Below are 21369 nucleotides of genomic sequence, written 5' to 3' on the forward strand. Positions count from 1 at the left end.
GGGCACGCCAGGCGAGTAACTGTGCACAGTGAGGGGTTATTGCCAAAGCAGATGTGAGATGCTGAGAGGAAAGGGGGGAGATGCCCCACTGAGTCAGGAGTGGAAATGACACATCAGGAAGATGTTTACAGAAACAGTGAAATGCAACAGGGTGTTAAAGGTACCCACACGTCAAGAACACTAGAGAGGGTGGGGAGAGCAGACTTATGATCTAGAAAGGAAGTATATGAAGACACACGGGGAGGGACCAGCCGTGGAGTCACCTGAGAGCTGATTCCAGGTGGAGAGCTGGACAGAGGCTGTAATGGAGGCAGGCATTTGGATAGCAGGGGTTCTCGACGGTGTTTCTGATGGGGTACAGCTTCCCAGGAAAGTTAGTAGCTCTCTCAAAATATGTATGTTAATGGCCCGGTAAGCTCAAAAAATGATGGACCAGGGTCAATTAAACATTTTTTAAAAAAGTATAGGAAACATTGGAGCCCAGTACATGTGATTCTCCATCAAATATAGGCCGTATTTGGCGGTGGAGGACATCTGGAGGGTCCTATGAACTTTGAGATTGGCTCTAACAGTTACAGGAGACAGGACATGGACAATCTTGTGTATATGGAAGACTGGCAGATGTGCCTTTTTGCAAGGAAGGCCGCTCATTCCTCATGAGAAACAACAGCAAAGTGTCAGTCACGACAAAGCAGCTATGGGCTTACTTGACACCTGAAGGCCCCTCTGGAAGCCTTCGTACAATGTTCTGACATCATCGTAGATGTACACCAAGAGCTTGTCATTGTCGAGGAGCGCTGATCTTCGAGCACCATCAGTACCCTATTGGGAAGGACAGGGGCAAGCAGGGTGTTAACAAGAAGCCCACAGCATGTTGTCTTTACAGAGGTGCATGCTGCGGCCAAATGAAGCTAATCAACACGCCTATTTTTTCCGACCCTTGCTATTTATTTGCGGTACAAACACTTAAAATCTCCTGTCCCAGCGATTCTCAGGCAGATAATACACTATAATGAATGAAGGCCATGACACAGCAGAAGAGGGTCTGTGAGTCTATTTTCCCTACTGTGCACCATGGATACATGCAATTACTATTCGTCGGTTGGATGCAAATACAAAAATACAAACTGCTGTGCAGTGACTAGCAGCTGAATAAAATAAATTTGGCGATGTGTTAATGTAAGCCAGCTGTTCCCTTGAAGAACCAAGGCGGCTTTGGAGAAGCGAGTCTGAGACAACATGGCCACGAATGGAATCTAGGGGGAAGAAGATGGATTAAAAAAAAAAAAAAGCAGTTCACAGATTTATAGGTACTTTCGCTGCCAGACACAGCTGAAGGGAGGGAGAGGACACCAGGACAATGCCACCACCTCGCATACTCCAACTGTACCCACCCACAGAACAGAGGACGATCCTGTCAGCTTGGGAGGATCCCCCATAGCTACTGCTCTCTCATCACCAACCGCAACACAGTCGGCAGAACCTTCAGCTCCTCGAGCGGCACCGCAGCCATCAGCACTAAATGAGTGTGAGCGGATGCAAGTCTTTCCAGGTGTTTATGGGCAGCTTGGACAGGTGGGCGCACCTGCTGCTGAACACCTTCATTTAAGCTGTCTCTGCCGCTGCGGCCTAAATACAACCGCCACGTACAGAGAGTCCTGATGGCGAACAGAATGTCAGTTCCTAGCCCCCCCCAAAAAGGGGCAGGAGGAACTACAGAACTCTCTAGGAGATACTACAGGGGGTCCAGAGAGGCACAGGAACCCCTCAGACATTCCCTCTACACTGGTAGGGAAGAGCTCAACTGCTAGGTTAGCGCCTTCTTCCTAGTTCACATTTTAAAGGGGAGGCCCCTCCCATTTACAACACCCAGGAAAGCCTTGAGGGAAGTTAGAACACAATACGAAATGCCCAGTACCACAAGAAAGGACTGTCCTAAAACTGAAGAGATCACTTCTGGCCTGAGGTTTGGTGAAAGGAAACAGGAAACCACCCCAGCAAGCCGGGTCAAAGAGCGGCCAGAGTTGAAGTACAGGCACCCCGGCTGTCCCATGCTGTCCATGGCTGCCCCACACTGTCCTTATGACACGGAGCTCAGGATGGGGCCTCTCATGCCACTCACCTACTCATCCCGACACGGAACCATCCGTGGCATTTCTCAATACAATGCCACCTCTTTAAAAGCGAAGATGGCATTCCACAGAGAAGCCTCATGGCCCTAAGTGGAACAGCTGAGACAGGTAAACACGGGGCCTAAGACGTCTGCTATGGTTTGAATCTCAAATGGCCCCTGCAGCTTCATGTTTTGGATGCCTGTCCCTGGGCCAGTGGTGCTATTTTGGAAGGCTGCTGAACCCTTAAAAGGCGGAGCCTATCTGGCAGAAGTAGGTCACCAGGTATAGGCCTTTGAAGGTGACAGAGAGCCTCCAGTTCCGCCAGAGATCCCTGCATCCTGTCTGCCACGGCATGTTCAGCTCCTGACACACAACCCAACTGCTATGAACTAAACTGCTCCATCAGCCTTCTCTACCATGGGGGACTGACACCCTCTGAAACCATGAGACACGGTTCATGAGCTTCCTCCTGTCCCCCTCCCTCGATTCATGACATAACACTCATACAGAAATGAACACCAGGAAAATGGTGCCGTGGCTTTGACTGAATCCGACTCTTGGACTGTTGGAAGGATCTGCGGGAGCAATCTGTGAGACCCAGGAGACAAATTATGAAAGCTTAATGAGTAACCACGGAGGGAGTCTGGAAGATGAAAATGCCTCGGGACTACGGGTGGTGAAGCCTGCTCATGGATATTCAGAGGGACAAGGGCTCCACCGGGAATTAGATAAGACGTGCTGGTACAGAACGTGTCTATACTTTCCCCATATCCAGAAAAAAAAATGAAGCTGAACTAAACAGTAACAGTAATAACTAACCAATTTGGAGGAGAAAAATGTAAAACTATATAGCTTTACGCTGTTGCATGGTTATTGCTAGCTGCTTTTTTAGTCAACTTTACTGTGAGACTTGAGAACAAAATGATATAAAGAAAGAGAGAGAAAAAAAAGGTAGAGTTTGGCCAGAATGGGATCTTATTTAAAGTTGCAAACAAGGTAATCGTTAAAGAGATTGACCACTAAAGAAAAGCCAGGTAATGTTTACCGGGACAATAGAAAAGGTGCCCTGTGGACTTTTCAAGAATTGAAGACTTCACCCACCAAAAATTCCTGGATCCTGGGTTTTGTATATTTCACTATCAAATTATATATATACACCATTTATATATCTATCTATCACCACTACTTTACATATAACGTACACACACCATCATATATGTATATATGACATGAAGGTATTTAGGGGAAGGCAGAGGGTACGAGAGAGAAGGTAGTTCAACTCTATTTTATACTTGCATGAGATTCTGTACCATGTGCTGTGCAAACATATCAATACCGAAGAACCAAGTTAAAACAAACAAAAAATAAAATCTCCGATGTCTAAACCCAAAAACTCATTTTTTTTTAAAGATTTATTTTATTTATTTATTATGTATACAGTGTTCTGTCTGCATGTATGCCACCAGACCAGAAGAGGGCACCAGATCTCATTACAGATGGTTGTGAGCCACCATGTGGTTGCTGGGAATTGAACTCAGGACCTCTGGAAGAGCAGGCAGTGCTCCTAACCTCTGAGCCATCTCTCCAGCCCCCCCAAAAACTCATTTTGAAGGTCTTCCTTTAAAAAAAAAAAGCTCCTTGTGAAGCAGGGTGGGGGATAACTCACAGGGCCCCACCCATACACTAAGAACTCAGGCTACTAAGGCATGCTAAGAGCGGAAGAAATAGTCCCCCAATGAGTCCCTTAACTGATTACCCAATACCAAGTGGTCAGCCCCCAAATCATATACATATAATTAACACTAAATGGTTTGAGCAGGTTGTATTATGTTTAGAGATGTGTGTGTGTGTGTAACAATAACAACTAAAAAAGGGGGGCACAAGCCATAATTTTGAGATGGGGAATACACAGGGGGTTGGAGGGAGGAAAAGGAAGAAGGAAATGATATAATTATATTTTAACTAAAATATAATTATACAAAGGTAACGTATTTTTAAAGCTATGATAATAAGTAACATCACTTTGTGGATACACAAATTCCCCTGTGAATAAAGGCAATTAAAATGATGGAGGATGCTAGGGAAGAAATAAGTAATAGCCACTAAACTGAGAGGACAATAAAACAGCTTTCCTAGGGTGCATGACTTGCACAGAAATGCGTAAGAAAGTGTTTTCCCAGGTTCTCCAGAACTCAGAGGCAACTGTGGTCATGGTGTGAGAGGGGCACAGACCAGGAAAAGGGAACTCAGAGGCGACTGTGACCACAGTGCATGAGGGCACAGGTACTGCTCAGGCTGAGAGCGGTGTATGTTGCCTTCGTGGTACTAGCTGTGTGGGTGTGCAGAATGCTAGAAGTATGGAATCAGGGCCGCTTTCACCAAGAGTTTTCAGAAACTCTTGTGAACTAGGCAATGTATACAAGCATCAGATTTGCTGCGGGGGACCCCTGAGAGGTCAGTAGATGAAGCTGTGAAGCTGAAGAATAAGTTACAACAGAGTTCTAGGATGTTGGAGACAAGAACATAGGCTGTCTGCCAAGGAAAGCTTTAAGCACAGATCAGAGCCATCTCAGAACAGAGGCTGTGTGTGTCACTTGTGGCAAGGAGAGGGGCTCCTCAAGTCCACTGGAGCGTACATCATGGCAACACGCACCTCTCATACTGGACACAGGGCTACACGATTGAATATTTTCCCTGTTGGCTCTGGGCCTTGCTTTGGTTCCCCCACCACACACCCTGCTATGCCACCATTCCTCCCTTTCAGAATGGGGTGTTTGCTCTGTGTTGTTGTATATTGGAAGTATAAGTTTTTGTACTTTTTAGGAGCTAATAGCGAAAAGACTGCTTTTGGTCAGGACGGAACTGTGAAGGCTTGTGGGACTCTAGGCTGAACTAACTATATCTTATGCTATAAGATGATCATTAGCCATCTGGGCCCATGGTTACATTATGGTTTGAATCTGGAATGTTACTCCCCCGGCTCATGCTCTGACTCTGTGTTCTCTAGCCAGTCACTCTCTCAAGAGAGGCTGTGGAACCTTTCAAAGGTGGGGCCTAGTAGACAGCTGTGGGTGATGGGGTAGGTGTTTCAAGGTGTATCTAGTCCCTGGTTTCTGGCTGGCGCTCTACTTCCTGTCTGTGGGAACACAAACACCAACTTCTTCAGCCCCATGAACAGAGTGCTCCACAATGCCTTCCCTGCTGAAACTGGGAAGCCATAATCATGTCAGGACACAGCAGTGCAGAAATAACTGATACATCTTGCCCTCGAGTGACCAAAAGACTCTAAGGAATACTGGCCAATCAAAACAAAACAAGGAAATCAACAAGGACAGGCAAGAGTAAGTCTGGACCCTGAGAAGCACAGACTGAACAGGTGTCTTTGCTAGAAATAAACTCTGGGTCTCAAAGAAAGAGACCGTCATTCCAACTGAAGTATCTGAAGGTACATTTTACTCTTGACCAAGAGGTCGCACTCAGAAGAGTGATCACACACACGTGCATGCGCACTCATGCATGTATGCTCCCAGACAGACAGGAAATGCACTTGGCAGGGGTGGGGGGCAGTGAGGTGTGGGGGGTGTGGGGACTTTGGTCCTTTCCCCATCGACAGGAGTCAGACCTCAGAGTCTCATTTGATTACCCAGGCTGTCTTAAGGTCATAAAATTCCTGGAATGCAGCAGGAGGCCTTATTGTAACAAAGGTGTACCAGTCAGGGGTGGTGTGGAGGGAATTAAAAATTTCCATGAAAGTTTTTAAAAGGTGGGGAAGATAAAAAGTTTTATAGTATTTAATAGAAAAGACTCATACTTAATATTTCTTACTTCTTAGAGACCACGTCTACAAAATAGAGACTGGGGGAGCAACCGACACATGTTGGGAAACAGAGTGATGCAGGCTGAACCCGAAACGCTGAGGGTGTGATCCAGCAATCAGGGTTTCAACAAGACTGTCAGGAGATCCTAGTCCTGCCCTACAGAGAAGCAGGATCCCAGGGACAAGTCCCAAGCAGGGGAGTGGAGCCCATCAGGGCAGCACTGTAGAAAGAAACCTACTACAAGTAGTGTGTAGGAAAGGCTGTGGGGGGCCTAGAGAGAAAAGGATTTATGTGGGCTCAGTCCAGGGCAGTGGCCCAGGCAAGGGCAGTGATGTCATGAGCAACATGCAATCTGTCATTTAACAGAGAAAAGGGAAGAATTAAGGCACGGAGAATCACAGTTCCGAGTCCAGGGGAAATTTGAAAAGCAGACGGGATTTAGCTAGGTAGTGAGGACCACAACCCTCATGACAGGACAACCCTCTCGGTCTACTTCCCAACTCCCCCAAAACTGCTCTAGAGGGTCATTGTATAACAACACTCTAGTTAAATCATTGTTTAGTTAGGTTTAAGCTTTTAGTGACATCTTCAGGACTTGGGGAAAGATGGAAGCAAAACTATCAAACCACACCAAACCTAAAGAAAAGTTCATTGCACTCCCAAGAAAGCCATCTTCTTGACAACATAACCCAAGGACAAGGTGTTTATTATTAGCCTAATTATTAATTAAACTAATTAGCAAAGGCTTGAAAATGAAGCAGTGAGGAGATGCCAAGGAAGGAAGAGACACTAACTCTAAGGGACAGGTGAAACTGGGCAAAAGGTCCCATCGTCCTTCAGTTGTAAGGGAAGGGCTATGATTTGGAAGGCAGAAATGGGGAGGAACATTAGACAGTAAGTGCCAGGCTTTGAAATTTGCTCTATGAACGATCACAGGTTCCCCTAAAAAGAACCATTGTCTGGGATGAGTGGGAGTGTTCCTATCCTTCCCGAATACAAATGCTACATGGAAGGGCTGGACATTCACCACCTGAGTTATAAGCCTACAGCAAGGAGGACTGCACCCTGCAGGCTGACAGCTGAGCCAGAGTGCTCAGATGTGCCACAAAACAGAGCCTTTAATTACCAGGTTATCCAAGTCCACAGATATATTTCTAGGAACAGCTGCTACTGAAATGGACAATGTCTTAAATGTGGCCCTCTAACATAACCTGCAGAAAGGAGGAGGGGTGGGCAGTGGGCTGTGCTCAAGGAATAGCCTCACACTGCAGAGCCTAATCAATCGAGACTGGAAAGCAGGGGAATTATGGGTCTGCTTCAATGTGGATACGGTTTTCTAAATTTAAAAACCAAAGAAGATGAATCCAAAGCCAAGGCCTTTGCTACTAGTATATTCTCCAACATTTACAGGGTCCCTTTTGGATCAGATTTTCTATACATTGAATTAGTAAATACAGTCGAGGTTGAATTAGGCTAAATTTGAAAGTAAAACTCGAATTAACCCTTGAGGACTGGGGAAAGCTAGGGACAGGGAAACAGGGAGTGTCTATGTCTTCGGAGGTTCTGGAGAACCACCAGTATTTAACAGGCGGCAGTCCACGGTGGTGAGCTATTCTGGTCTACCTTCATATTTAAAGTATAGCAAATTATGTCCCTGAGGATTTCTTAGAGGGGTCCAACTTTACATTGAAGTCTCATTCATCTTTATCTATAAAATGCATATCTTCAGAAACATAAATGAAGAAGCAACTCAGGAAGATAGGGGACCCAGCAGAAAGGAAGAAAAAGAGAAGAAAAGGAAGGGGGGGGGGAGCAAGTACCTTCTCAGGAGACAGCTTCAAGTTTTAATGCTCAACCCATCCTAAGGAGAAAGGCAGCAAATAGAAGCACAGTCCTGGCGGTGAAGGGCCTGTGCGGCTGCTCCCTGCCAGAGTCCCCTCCTCCCTGCACTACACCTGACATTTGCCACTTGGTTGACATGCCGCTTCCCGGCTCAGCCCACCAACACACACTTCTTTTCAGAAACAGGATGAAACTGCTTTTCAGCCACATTAGATCTTGTCTCTGAAAGGCCAGCCTGTGGGTGGCACCCCATACTCCAGTGACCTCTGAACGGCAATGGACAAAGTATTCAAACAACACCCCTAAACTGTCTCAGTAGGTGAAGGTCAGAGGCTACAGGGCAAGGGTCCTGCTTACTATTTAACTACGGATCATTACTCCCAGGGGCAAAGACACTGTCGGTACTGGATTTCCCAGAGCTGAGGGAGAATGTGTGGGGCCTGTCAAGGTCAGCCACTGCCCAGTAGGGACAGGTTTGCTGACTCGGTCCCTCCTCAATTCCCTGTTTACGAGGCAGTGAGGGAGAGCTCCAATCTAGCTAGCCTGGTGAGGAGTTCTGCAAGCAGGCTCCTCCAGACTTGCCCATGTAGCCTTCCCTTCATGCTTGAGAAGACAGGGTCTAAACAAACACTGCCCTCTAACCCTGAGAGCCCTTGGCACTTTCTGAAACTAGTTAATTCTCTACTTGCTAATTTCCTGTGCTGTCTACTATCCCAACCAGAGGATTCGCTTAGGAGAAATTGGGGAGGAGGGGCATAGCACATAAAAAATTATCACTAGGAGAAAACTCAGCACACACTCTGCTCTGGCTAAATGAGAAGACTGTCTATGAAGTTTTTACCTAGCCCTGTAGACCACACAAGGCACCAGGCTTCACCTCTGCCTGGTAAAGGGACTGCAGCTCCAAGTCCTACCCTATGTGACTTCACCTCTTGGATGTTGGTAAGCAGTAGGAATATTTTGCAGGAAGCACCGAGTGGTGACCAAATTGTCCCTCCCATTTGGCACTTGTTGTCCTTATTTGGGGGTGCATGTTAAAACTTAAGTAAATATCATAGAAATCATTTCTGTCACTTCAGTGGACATACATCTCTTGTCTAATGTGGTCTATAGCAGGTAGCATCATTTATCCGAAATCACGTGTGTTTCCAGAACTGATTTATCATATTCCTATGCAATTGGCCCTTGCTTTCCTTGGGAATGGAGAACTCAGCAACATACCAATATGCAGACACATTGCATATTCTATAAATTGTTATTTGGGGTTTGTTTATTTATTTTTATGTAGATGAGTGCATCTACAGATGACTATGAGCCACCATGTGGGTGCTGGGAACCGAACTCCAGTCCTCTGTAAGAACAAGTACTCTTAACCACGAGGCTACCTCTCCAGACCCAGCATGTAGCTTTTTCAGACTAATAATCAACTTCTTTCTTTCCTTAGCTTCCCAAGACACCTGCTTAATCCTTCTGCAGCCTGGTGTTGGTGTGAAGACCAGAAGTTCTGCCCCAGCTCCCGGTAATCCCTGCCTTGATCCACAGTGCCCCCAGCCCACTAACAATGTTCTTTACCAGTCAGACACTCCCTCCTCCTACCCAATTCAAAGGCCAAGGCACCTGCTGTATTGCTCCAAAGTCAGCAGACTCCTCATAGGATGAGCATAGTAAGGAAACTATAACCAGAAAAGGTTCATAACTTATCAGAAAACCTGTTAAGTTTCGAGAAAGGTGTTAATGTCACCTAAAGGCATGGAACACTGATGTCTGCAAACTTGCAGCAGACTCTCAGAAGAGAAGCACCCTGAAAATGCTTTCCTCCCCTCTTATCCCTACTGTCCTGTGAGGACTGCCAGCTAAAGACACGCTCAGATGCTGCAACAGCTTTCAGGAAAATGTGTTCAGGACTCTCCGTGTGGGTGGAGCAAAATTGTGAGGGCAAACACTGGCGCCTCTTTATTTGACCACCTTGCACAATGATATTTTTCTTTTGCAATCAAGACCAGGAGAGACTAGACCATGGGAAACAGTGACCAGGACCCCGCAGTGACAAATGATTACGTCGATGAATGTGGCTGCCTGAAAACAGGGTTCACTTGAAGGTAGTCTCCCTGTACCCGGAGGTTCTTCTGAAGCATCATGGGTACTTCCCACCCTATACATGTCTACTAACTGCTCTTTGCTCTACATCTACAGACGACTACAGAGCAGCCCTTTTTATGCCATGTTTCTAAGTAGCTGCAGAAATAACCACACTCTGCTGTGGTCCCTGACAGCGCTCAGTACTCAGCTGCTACTTCCCCTTCAGTTAAAAAGCTGTAGTCCTCATCTTACAACTAAGTGGCTTGGGCGTTTCCACAGACCCTCAGGCTTCTGTCAGAGACATCCATGGTCACCGCTGTCCAAGCCCGTTCCACGGCAGCTTCCACTCAGGTTTGCTGCTAGATGTTCACCTCCTAACAGGATTTGATGCTGCCCACTTCAACCAGAGCTCCCTGGCTCAGCGCCGGTCATGGGGTTTCAAGTCGAAAAAGGCATGGCCATTCTTTGGAATCTCATCATCGTTACATTTACAGGCCTGTACTTGTTTTATTGCCACAAGTCTGGTGTGAGTCTTCATAAAAATGTGTCTCTTGTGTTGAAGAAACTGCGAGTGGGCCTTTGCATGTATACACGGGTAAAGTTGGAAAATGTGGGAGAGTGCTCCTACCAACTACGTAGAAAATCTTTCTGTAACATGTTCCACAGATATGTCTAAATATGCATGGACCAGGACATCTGACTCTTGTAATATGCACATGAGCTCTTTAAGAATAGTAGGGCAGGAGATGGTAGCGCACACCTTCAATCCCAGCACCCAGGAGGCAGAGGCAGGTAGATCTCAGAGTCTGAGGCCAGCTTGGTCTACGGAATGAGTTCCAGGGCAGCCAGGGGTGTTACACAGAGAAACCCTGTCTCGAAGAAACAAACAAACAAAAACAAATGACACTTGACCTCTGCCACAGATAGAAAGGCCTTGAGCAACTCATCTCCCAGCCAGAGGCTTCCCAAGGATGGACGTCTGTCCTGCCCCAATACTGTGTACCTCCTGTAGTAGAAGTTCAAGTGCTTGCTGAATGGATGCAAGTCTGGCAACTGGATTCAGTGAGTGGAGGAAGACTCAGGACTCATACACCCACCCTCTGCATTAGACTTTCTGGAACACATGATTAACACACTAAGAAGAGTCACTAGTCACATACAGTCCAATATATGAATGTGTAAGTTTCAACCCTTCACATAGGAGGGTCACCAGCTAGCATGTATCCCAAATATCGTATCATTTACTGTGAAACGAAGTCATCTAACTTGGAAACCAGATGAGTTATACCCAAGAAATTGGTTCTACATTTTAGAAGCTATGAATCCACATTTGGACCCACATCTATTAACAAGATTAGATAATCTGCTACAGTCTGTGGTTTACTCAACAGAAGCAAACCCTACCCTAAATTCTGACAGTCTAAAAACTGTTTTAGAAAGGCTAAGGACTTATAGACATAAATTTTATTTGTTCCAATATATTCATTTCAATAGCTGGAGAAAACGTGAGTTCCCACTTTATGACCTAGTGGTAGCCGCACGCCTTTCCAAACTAACTTGACACATAAGCCTCTCAGTGCTGACATCACACTTCTCTTTTCTCTCTGCTGCCTCCTTCAGGAATTCCCATGGATCTCATCTGCACCATGCAGCAGGTTATATGGGCACATACTCTCAGCAGTACCAGATGCCTCTCTAGCCACATCTGTGTCCAGCCTGGGAAGGCAGATTCAGGTTGGACGGAGATGCTGGAGTTTCATAGCTCTATGCCTTCCTAGGCTCTCCTACAGATTCCATCACCAGATTCTTAATGTTTTCTGATTCTGTACCCACACAATTTGGCCACCATTTCTTATCTTTCTTTGATGGCTTGTTTTGACAGGCTCTTGTTATGTAGCCCAATCTGCCCTCAAACTTGCAGCTCTCCTGTCTCAGTGCTAAAATTACAGGTCTACATATTCGGTTTCAGAAAGGCCTCCTCCTGAGTCCCAAGGCTCCAGGCACTGATCCTTCAGATTTACTGGATCCTCCCCCACAACCTTCCTTTATGACAGCAATCCACTCTCCTCCCCAGAGCCCTGGTCTTAACAAACCAGCAATGAACACACCATAGGCCAGGCAGGTGTGTCTTCTAGGCAGGGACTTTACTTAGGCTTTTAGACATAAAATGTGCAGGTTAGCAAAGTCAGACGAATGTATCAGGGCTGTCAAGTCTCTATCGTCTTTCTTGTCTTTCTTGTTAGGCCCAAAGGAAACTCTTTTCCCCAAACTGGTGGTCAGACAAGAGGCAGGAACTGGTGAAGCCTGTTCCCTCGACCAAAGAAGCTATTTCTCATATCACTGGCAGAAGAGCCAAATGCCCATCTGTGGTGACTATTAGCGTATCCGAGTACACACTGGTCTCCAGCCTCCCTCAGTGTCACAAGTACCTGTGAGACATTTCAGAGTCTATCTTGGCATCCTGGCTCTCCTCACCTCCCCCTTCCCTACACTTCTGTAGATCATGGGCTTCTCTCTCCACAGCTATTCACTCTGCTATTCCAGCTCTGCGCTCTCTCTCTCTCTCTCTCTCTCTCTCTCTCTCTCTCTCTCTCTGTCTTCCTCTCTTTTACCCTCCTTTTCCCCCTTTTGCCCTCTCCTGATCTCCTCTTAGCCTCCATCTCTCACTCCTCCCTCCCTCTCTTCTCTCACTGCCAGGCCCAGGCTGCTATGTTCAATCCACTACTTTCCCTCTCTGCTCTGAACTCTTCCAGACGTCTCTGGAAGTTCTCTCCTTCGTACCTACAGTAAAACACCTTTCTTTGACCCATGCCTGAGTCTACACACTTCTCAGCCTCCACATGTCTTGATGCTTCCCCTGGGCCTGGCCGCTAACCAATCAGAAAAGGCTTCCAGTCACTGTCGACACTGTGAGCAGCATCCTCACTAAGGGAACATGAGGAATTCAAGCTCGGCCAGCAAGGGCAGGTGAAGAAAATAAGCAATCTGATATCAAGTACGGAGGAGTTTAAAACAAAACAAATAACCCACCCTCACAAAACCTGTTTTCACGTCTGTTCAAAGTCGTGGAGCAGCAGAAGCGTTGATCTGCAGCAAGTGGGTGTCCCTCCTAGCCCCAAGGGAGAGGTTGGTCTTTAGGTAACCAAGGCTCACAGGTGGGCTGCAACTCTTGAAATAGAGCCTAATTAAACCATCCGCAAAGCTTCACGATCCTGATCCCAAGCCTGGCCACTTTCCAGAGCTGTCCTGCCTTTCCTGATGGGCCCACGGAGATATAGTCACATCCTTCCTACCACCCTGAGTGGTCATAGGAAACCTGAAGATGGAACTTACACCCAAGCCCTGGCTTGGTACTATACAAACCAGAGCCTGGAAACTGCTAGGGTGTGTGGCGAGGACACGCATCCAGACCAAAGTGTGCATTTCTCATCCTAACATCCGTGTGCATTTTAGAGAAAGGGAAGCGATGGAGACAGGATGAGCTGGGAGGAGCAGGATAGGAGCGAACGGCAGGTGGCCAGCGAGTGGGACCCGTCTGCTTTCAAAGCGGGAAAACACAACAGCCCCAAAACTGCTGCCAGGTGTCAGTAACACCGTGAGAAATCAGTGCTAGTTGTCTGTGTTGCCAACACGGGTCCATAGAAAAATGCTCCCTATAATGTGTGCACAACTACTGAGTTACACCAGACTCCAACTACCGTTTAAACTTCAAATTTTATATTTTAATTTTTAAAAAGCAAAGAAAATTCATTATTTCTAAAATCATTGAATTCTGAAACTCAGATCTAAATCTACCTCTTATAAACTAAGAGAAAAATCAGAACTCCTATGTACTGAGTAGTAAAATTATAATTTTAGTGTTGTGTTTATCTGTAATCTTAAGCTGTTCTTCATGGAACATGCATAATTATTTTACTAAGGAACAACCACTGCATGCTAAGATGGAACTTTAAAAAGCACACAGTGAGGGCTAAAGAGAGAGCCCAGGGACTAAGCGCACTTTCTCTTCTTCCAGAGGACCGAGGTTCAGTTCCCACACCCACATGGCAGCTCACAACCATGTACAGCCCCAGATATGACATCATCTTTTGGCCTCTGAGAACATCTGCATGCTATATGGCATGTGTATATACATGCAGACACAACACTCATACATGTAATAAAAATATAAATAAATCTCTTTAAAAAAAATCACATTGCAGGTGTCCCCACAATGTCTCCTCTAGTGAGAATTGGGAATTCCCAAGAGTTCCTGCTGAATTATTGGTGTCTAAACTCTGTACTTGTCACCTGCCCTTTTGATAGTGACAACAATGGTACCAGGTGCCATGCAGAAGAGAATGAATGCCACAAAGTCACACCCACTCAAGGGAAAGTTGAGTCCTCACTGGAGTGTGGTAAGCTGGGGGGAACACCATCACTTCCCCATGAAAATGAAGCAGAGAGCCCAGCTTTGTCAGAAGACAGCCCTTGCCTGTATCCGTCACAAATTACAGACACATTTGGTATAGTTTAAGAATTTCGTATCAGCGAAGCCCAGAACTTGTTTAAAATAAAACCCCATTAGTATCACAAAGCTATTAATCTGGCCAGGGCTGTCTGCAGAGAGGCACATTGGTCGGCCACAGCGACCAATGTGGGGAGAAGCTGGGGGACCTTTCACCTCTCCACCTAGAAGCAGCGAATGTCTGTGTTTCCCAAGCTCCTTCTGTGCTGAAAGTAACAAATACTGAAAGCTAATCCTGACCAGAGCGGAGGAGCAAGCAGCTGCTGCAGCGGAGGGTGCGAAGGGGAGAAGCAAGCGCCCTGAGGACAGCAATCAATCACACGTGTTTCTGTGAACTTCGGAAAGAGATCAAGGAAAGGAAGAGGAGACAGGAGCGCCAAGGATGTTCATGGAAGGGTCTAGAGGCTTCCTACCCCATCCCACCCATATTCCTAATCACACACGCTGGCTGTTATGTGCATGGCTTCTTCACGACAATCCGGTACTCAGAGCGCGAGCACAGATGCCTCCTGAGGGCTGGTTCCTCGTGCCCGTCCTCAACAGCTGCTGATCTACTGTTAAGTGCCAATTTAGCCTTACCCTGGTAAGTGCCAATTTAGCCTTACCCTGCATGGAACCACGGAGTCCCTTCCAACGGGGTGAGTATGAGTTCTACAGATCAGATGTGCCCCCAAATAAAAATCTTGGGACCATCTGGTGACTCCTCTCTACTGAACCAGGTTCCGTGTTCTCTTTTTCTCCTAGTAGGCTTTTCTATTCTGACATGGAGCCTGCACGGGGAAGCTCAGTGTGATTTCTGGAACTATCTTGCGTGTAACACTGGAGAGACAACTAACTTACTGCACGTTATCTGTTCCCGTGCCCTGCCCTGTAATTTACTTGGCTTCTGCATGGGTTAGCTACCAACAACTTCTCTTTAGAAACTGTCCTCAAAGACCCATCAATGAGGTTAAACTCTCCAGAGAACATGAAGCGAAAGTCCACAAGGCAGGCTGGGCCCCCCACCCCCCACTTACCGCTACTTCCACAGATTGCATGGAGAGGTCACAGGGTGGCTTCAGAGCCTTAGGTCTCGTGGCGTACCAGAAAGTGGTGAGCGCGGCGAAGGCTCCAAAGCCCATGAGTGTGTTGGTTGGAAGCGTACGCACATACTGCCGGATGTCAATCAGCTCTGGCATCCGAAAATACCGGAACAATTCATGGACTTCCATGGTTCAGTGCTGGTGATTCCTTAGGCAGAATTCTGTTAGGAGAGAAAGATGCCAGGATCACTACAGGGGGCAGAACACTTCTCCAGAATGCCCACAGGCCAATCATTAGTGACATGGCTTGCCACTCAATCGAGGCATTACATCCACAGTCTAATGGTCTCACGGTCAAATTTCATTTTCCTGGTAACACTTTAGCCATTTACTCTTGTTCCATTTCTCCATTATATTGTATGTAAGAAAAGTTTTCAATAACTCCATTAAAAATGCTCAAAGAAGGCTGGGCGGTGGTGGTGCACACCTTCAATCCCAGTACTTGGGGGGTAGAGGCAGGCAGAAATATGTGAGTTCAAGGCCAGCCTGGTTTACAAACAAGAGCTAGTTCCAGGACAGGCTCCAAAGCTACACAGAAACTTTGTCTTGAAAAATTGAAAACCAAAAAAACCTTAAAGAATTCTTGCCATAAATGCTCAAATGACTCAAAAGAAGGAAATGACATCTTTTGTTCCCTTCCTCCTAATCAATCATACCCAGCCCGCACGGTCAAGGCTCACAGGGTTGACATGAGAGAAGAGGTATGAAGAAGCCCAAATCACCTAAGGGTCAGGAGGTGTTGCTTCTGCCAAAAGATTCCAAAACAAGTTTCCCAACTGGTAAAACAGACCAGCCTAAATTTCAACATGTCTCTCAGCTTCCCTGCAGAAGTAGTTATAATGTCAGGAGATCCATAATTGGCTGTTCTAGTTAGATCACTTTCTTTTACAGTCCCCAAGATATTAGACCTAAGATGAATAAATTAATCAGTACACATAAACTTTAAAACAAACACCAGAAGTCTGGAGAGGAGTTATGGAATTGTATTTGAGAGAAAGGAAAAAGGCACTGAAGACTATAGTCTGGAACCAAGGCCTGCCTTGGCACTTTCCTGGCTGTGTGAATAGCTTCTCTTGCCTTGCTGAACCTGGTGTGCGTCTCTGTAAACGGAGATGAAAACCGCACCCCTTCCAGTGAGCTTTCAGTCCTACTACAGGATTCCCAGCAGCCAAGGATGGTGCCACATGCAAGAAACTGCTCAATAAATGTTAGATGCGATCATTTCCTCTACCAAAGCTCTCAGAGCTCAGAATACACTGTCACTGCGGTAATAAAAATGCTTACCTACATTTCACAGAGCCAAAATAAGAAGCCAAGATACACAGAAGAAACTTAGATGAACATCAATATATACCAAAGCCCCGAATTGCAGATTATAAGCAATTTATATAGAGACGAGTCTAAAATAATTAAGTGTGCACTAGAGAGCAAGAACAACTCTAATTTAAAAGCTTATGAATGAATGATTGCCCCTAAGGCTGGCACATGGCAAAGGAAGAAATAGGAAAGGAGCCGAGAGACCGAACTAACCTTTCACAGCACTGCAACAAGTGCTCACTCTGCCACTAAGTCAAACAGCATACATTCCTTTGAAAGCTAGAGCATTTTTTTGAAATCTAGAGATCACCTTTTGAAATCAGAACTATACTACCATAACTATTTTCCCCTACAGAGCAACAGAGTATCAAAGCTGCTTTTCTGAACCAAGGATAGGACAGGACCCAACATAACAATAAGTTTGTTCAGCTTGTTCAGGCTTGTGTTATCACAGCTCGGGGCATGCACACACACACACACACACACACACGCACGCACGCACGCACGCACGCACCTACACACAGATCTCAAGGTTAACATGATAGCAGAGAAAGAACAGACAGGCAAGAGTCTTCAGGTTTTCATTCTGGAAGGAAAGCAGCCGTGCCTACTCACCATCTGTGCCATGGACAGCTGACTGCTAGGTGACACACCACAGCGAAATCAGAAAAGGGCAGTGAGGATGGGGGTGGGGTGGGGGCCAGGGCAGCTTGGCGGCTGCTTACCAGGCCTGCCAAGGTCTTTCAGGGCATTAGTCACACGCCAAGTCCTACCCTGCTGCCCACTGGGCTAAAGGTAACTAGCAGACACAATCTATACTTGACTTCTCAGGGGAACAGAGGGTGGAGGATGGGCCAATGAGGAGCTAGGAGTAAGTCACCCCACTGCTCCACCCATGGGCAGGGACCAGCATCAGTGAGCATTGCTGCCAGGGGCAGTTCTTCAAACAGACACTGTTTTCATTTTGCTCAGCTTCCCAATAAAAAAAAAGACAATGGATAAGTTTTTGTTTTTTTTTTTTTTTTCAATCACTGAAATGAAGGATAAGATACAGGGTGGTGTGTCTAACCACCATGAGACAGCTCAGAGAGAAAGATACCAACATACACTCGGAGAGTATTTGTTCCCAGTGTATTCATAGGAACTGAGCTCGTCCTGTCCTGCATATCTGAGTGCCCAGGCTGTGCCACTGTGCTAGGACCTGGGAAGACAGTGCAAAGGACCAAGTCTGCCTTTCAATGGGTTAACCATCTAATGAGGAACAGCATGAAATGAGCAAAGTCCAGTGGGCATCTCCCTTCTGAGAAATAGGTGCCTACGCTGAGACTTCAGGATAAGCAGATAAAATCAGGCCCAGGTCCTATTGGCACCGGTCACTGAGACTGCACAAACAATATTATAGCTTAGCATACATACCATCTTTCTGATCTAACATGCAAATCTGCCTCACTTCCAATCATTCTAGCCCACTTGTCTTCATTGCCCTTCATCATTCGGAGTCTGAAGAAGCATTATCCATCCCTTGCCCTCTTCTTTCCTCAATGTCTGGGGAGTAATTTTCATAACATCTAGATTGTATGGATTTATAGGAGTTGAATATAGCAGAGTTACATCCTTGAGTGAGACTACCAATTCATCTCTAAACAAATAGAGTCACACACAGGGGACTGACTTATCTATTTTAAGCAGTTGACAGCCAAGATATAAGTGGATTGTGCAAAGAAAGTTTAATAAGGCTGGGAAGAAAAATGTTTTAAAAATCTTCTGAGACTCATATATTAATAGCATATATGCAAGAACATGGTATTAGGTGCTGATCTGTAATGCTAAGCATTTAAATCCACCCAAATTCACTGGCAGCATTATAAACCTTTCTTCCTTCAGTTCAATGCTGTTAAGAAAAAGGTAGTCAGATATTTTAAACGTGGAGGTGGGCTTACAGTCAAATGAAATGAGACACTGTAAATGGTCATTCTATGACGATACCATACTTAAGATTCAGTCCTTCATAGGTTTTGAACACTTCCTAATAAGTGGTTAAAACTAAAAGACACATTGTGTTCTTAAGTCAATGGCATTCTGTTGGGAATTCTCTAGGATTTGTTTTCAAAAGCAAATTTCCAGATCAGCATCTAGCAGGGCTTTTAGCTCAGGTACATACATCACACGGCTATCTCCTAATAACATGATTCAGTTGGCTTAAAGTCTTAGGAAGACACACGTCTCAGTGTAGAACACACAGACTTGCTGACGGCCAGCTGCTCCTTCGGCTGCAGACACTCCCGTGTACCCCTCCTTCTCTGCTTACAGAAAGTGTGCGCGCTGCTGCTGATGGCTCAGCAGTTAAGAGCACTCACTTGCTCTTCTAGAGGGCCTAAGTTCAGTTCCCCAGCTCCCACATTGGGCAGCTCACTATCACCTGTATCTCCAGCCCCAGGAACTTCACCTTGTTCTGGCCTGTGGAACCCACATACATGTAGCATACAGAAATACAGTAGATAGCAAACCGAGATATTTTTAAAAAGGGTTTGTTCAGCTGGCTTGTCTGAAATGCCGCCAGCGCTGGAACCAAGCAGCGGTGACAGGACACTATTAGTCGAGGAGAGGCTTACAAACTCAGCAAATGACAAGGGTGGAGGACGCCTAGGTGCATGCGGGCAGAGACAGGCAACACAGGGGAAGAATGAAAACTGGGTAGCACAACTGTCAAAACCCAGAGACGCCGGCACCCTCTGCCCAAGCTTTGAACAGAATCACCATTCAGCTGTACTTAGAGCTGCAGGGAGTTTGTCATATTCTGCACCTCACTACAACACCACAATAGTAAAATCGCCCTGAGGAAAACCAGAGCCAGAAATAGAAAAAGGCTTTTCTGGGGTGTCTGTCAGAACGAGACACTAACCTGACTCTAAACCCAAGTCATATGAATGGCTCTTCCTCTTGGCTGCCCTGACCTACTCTCAGAACATACATGGTTAGCTGCACACAGAACATGGACTTCCAGTCCCCTCCAGCTGCTCTAAGTTAGGAACTATGAGAACAGGACAGAAGGGTCCTCCTAGCTAGGTGTTAGGAGAAACCTAAATCTGAAGCCCATGTGAACTCTCCGTGTCTTACATAAATGCTACCTACCACTGATCCTGTCTCTCTGGCCTCTGCATGTGGGTTCCGTGCCCACTGTACACAAAGGTGACTCTTGTGTTTGCATTATAAAAAAAAAAAGTAGTTCAGAGGCAGAGGTGACCCACAAGGGCATCATTCCCCTTAGGGACACTGAGGGTGAATACACACACACACATACACACACACACACACACACGCGTGCGCAAATACGCACGCAAGCTCCTGCAATTCTGCAAAGTAAAATTCTTTTACTTACAGTAGCATTTTATTCTCTACAAGTGATCTAGAGCCTTGTGTTTCTCTCCTTCCGACGTTCCTCAAGCTTCCGCCAATATGAGGAACAGCAGCTTGATGGAATGCTCTACTAGGAATGCAGACCTCAAACAAACCCACACAAATTGCACACTTGCCTGACAGCAGCAGCGAATTGAGAAGTCCTGACATCTTTCCTTAATGCAGCAAGCCAAGCTGGCACGATGCTGCCATTCCCTGCCCCACCTCCTTCCCCTGACACAAGAAGCTATTTACAGGGCTGAAAGTGCCCCCTTTGTCCTGTACTAGCTGGGCAGAGCCCAGGCCCCAGGAGGAACAAGAAAGTGGCAGCTAGGCCATTTGCTGCTCTTTCAGTCTGCCACTCCAGAGTCACTGGAGTCGTGCTCCTTAACCCGGTCTGGCACACCACCTAAAGCTAGATTTGTTTAAGCCACAGCCTAGGAACCAATGCCCTGAGAGACAAGAAAATACTGAGTATCAAACAAACAGGAGTCCCCAGTAAAGAGGAGGCAGGGGCTGCTGGCCAAATGCCATACCATAGGAAGCTCCGACACGCTCAGTTCTTTTGACCCATTTCATCAACCCAGAGGACTACTTGGGTGACCCTGGGATCCTCTGCACAAAGATAAAAGGGATCCACAGAACATCCATCACTGTCGCACACCACGTTAGGGCTTCTCCTCTCAACCAAGTATAATGCACCAATGGGGATTTTATTTTCATTTAAATGACTGATCCCGTGGATTACCAAGTTAATTTCCAGGAAGGGTTTAAAAGGAGAAACAAAACAGAGATGTCTTGCTTTTAAAAACTTGATTTATGAAATACTGGAGTCAAGTTGAGTACTTCTATACTCAGGCTTCTTGCCCATCCCACCCAAAGTTCTCAGAGGAAGAACTGAACACACAAAACATTTAAAAGCAAATACAATGAGGTACTTATTTTATCCAGTAAGAGTAAAGGCCATAATAGTAGGCTGTAGGTCACAACAATCACATATGCAATACCCCCAATAAAATCTCCCAAATATAGTACATCAACATGAAAAGATAAAATTTTAAAGATGCAGATGGGACTGATCAAACATCTGTTCATAATAATCTCCACATTCATTAAACTCATATATAAATAAGCCAAGTGACAAACTAAATTACTCTGGAAATACTACTTAGGCTTGCTTGTCTGTCTGTCTGTCTGTCCGTCCGTCCGTCCGC

The 21369-nt window shown here is 46.0% G+C and overlaps 1 protein-coding gene and 1 long non-coding RNA gene across 9 annotated transcripts in view; one reads left to right on the forward strand and one right to left on the reverse strand.

The window, feature by feature from the left end:
- Acsl1 (acyl-CoA synthetase long chain family member 1) overlaps positions 1 to 21369 on the reverse strand; it is a 69730-nt gene that overhangs the window by 31812 nt on the left and 16549 nt on the right. For 5 of the 8 annotated variants that reach the window (XM_087901017.1, XM_048455600.3, XM_048455602.3 and 2 more), the window contains exons 2-3: positions 15377 to 15603; positions 708 to 822 (exon numbers count right to left, since the gene is read on the reverse strand). In XM_087901017.1, the coding sequence (XP_087757143.1) occupies positions 708 to 822; positions 15377 to 15571 (310 nt within the window). In that variant the 5' untranslated portion in view covers positions 15572 to 15603. The other 3 variants (XM_085680280.2, XM_048455601.3, XM_085680279.2) reach the window with 3 other exon arrangements.
- Positions 8529 to 9909, forward strand: LOC146890607 (uncharacterized). The gene is made up of 3 exons (XR_014998506.2): positions 8529 to 8716; positions 9219 to 9293; positions 9773 to 9909. It is a non-coding gene; the product is annotated as an uncharacterized LOC146890607 (long non-coding RNA).

This window comes from Myodes glareolus, chromosome 23, assembly GCF_982192425.1.
Source record: "Myodes glareolus chromosome 23, mMyoGla1.1, whole genome shotgun sequence".
Classification (NCBI taxonomy): Eukaryota; Metazoa; Chordata; class Mammalia; order Rodentia; family Cricetidae; genus Myodes; species Myodes glareolus.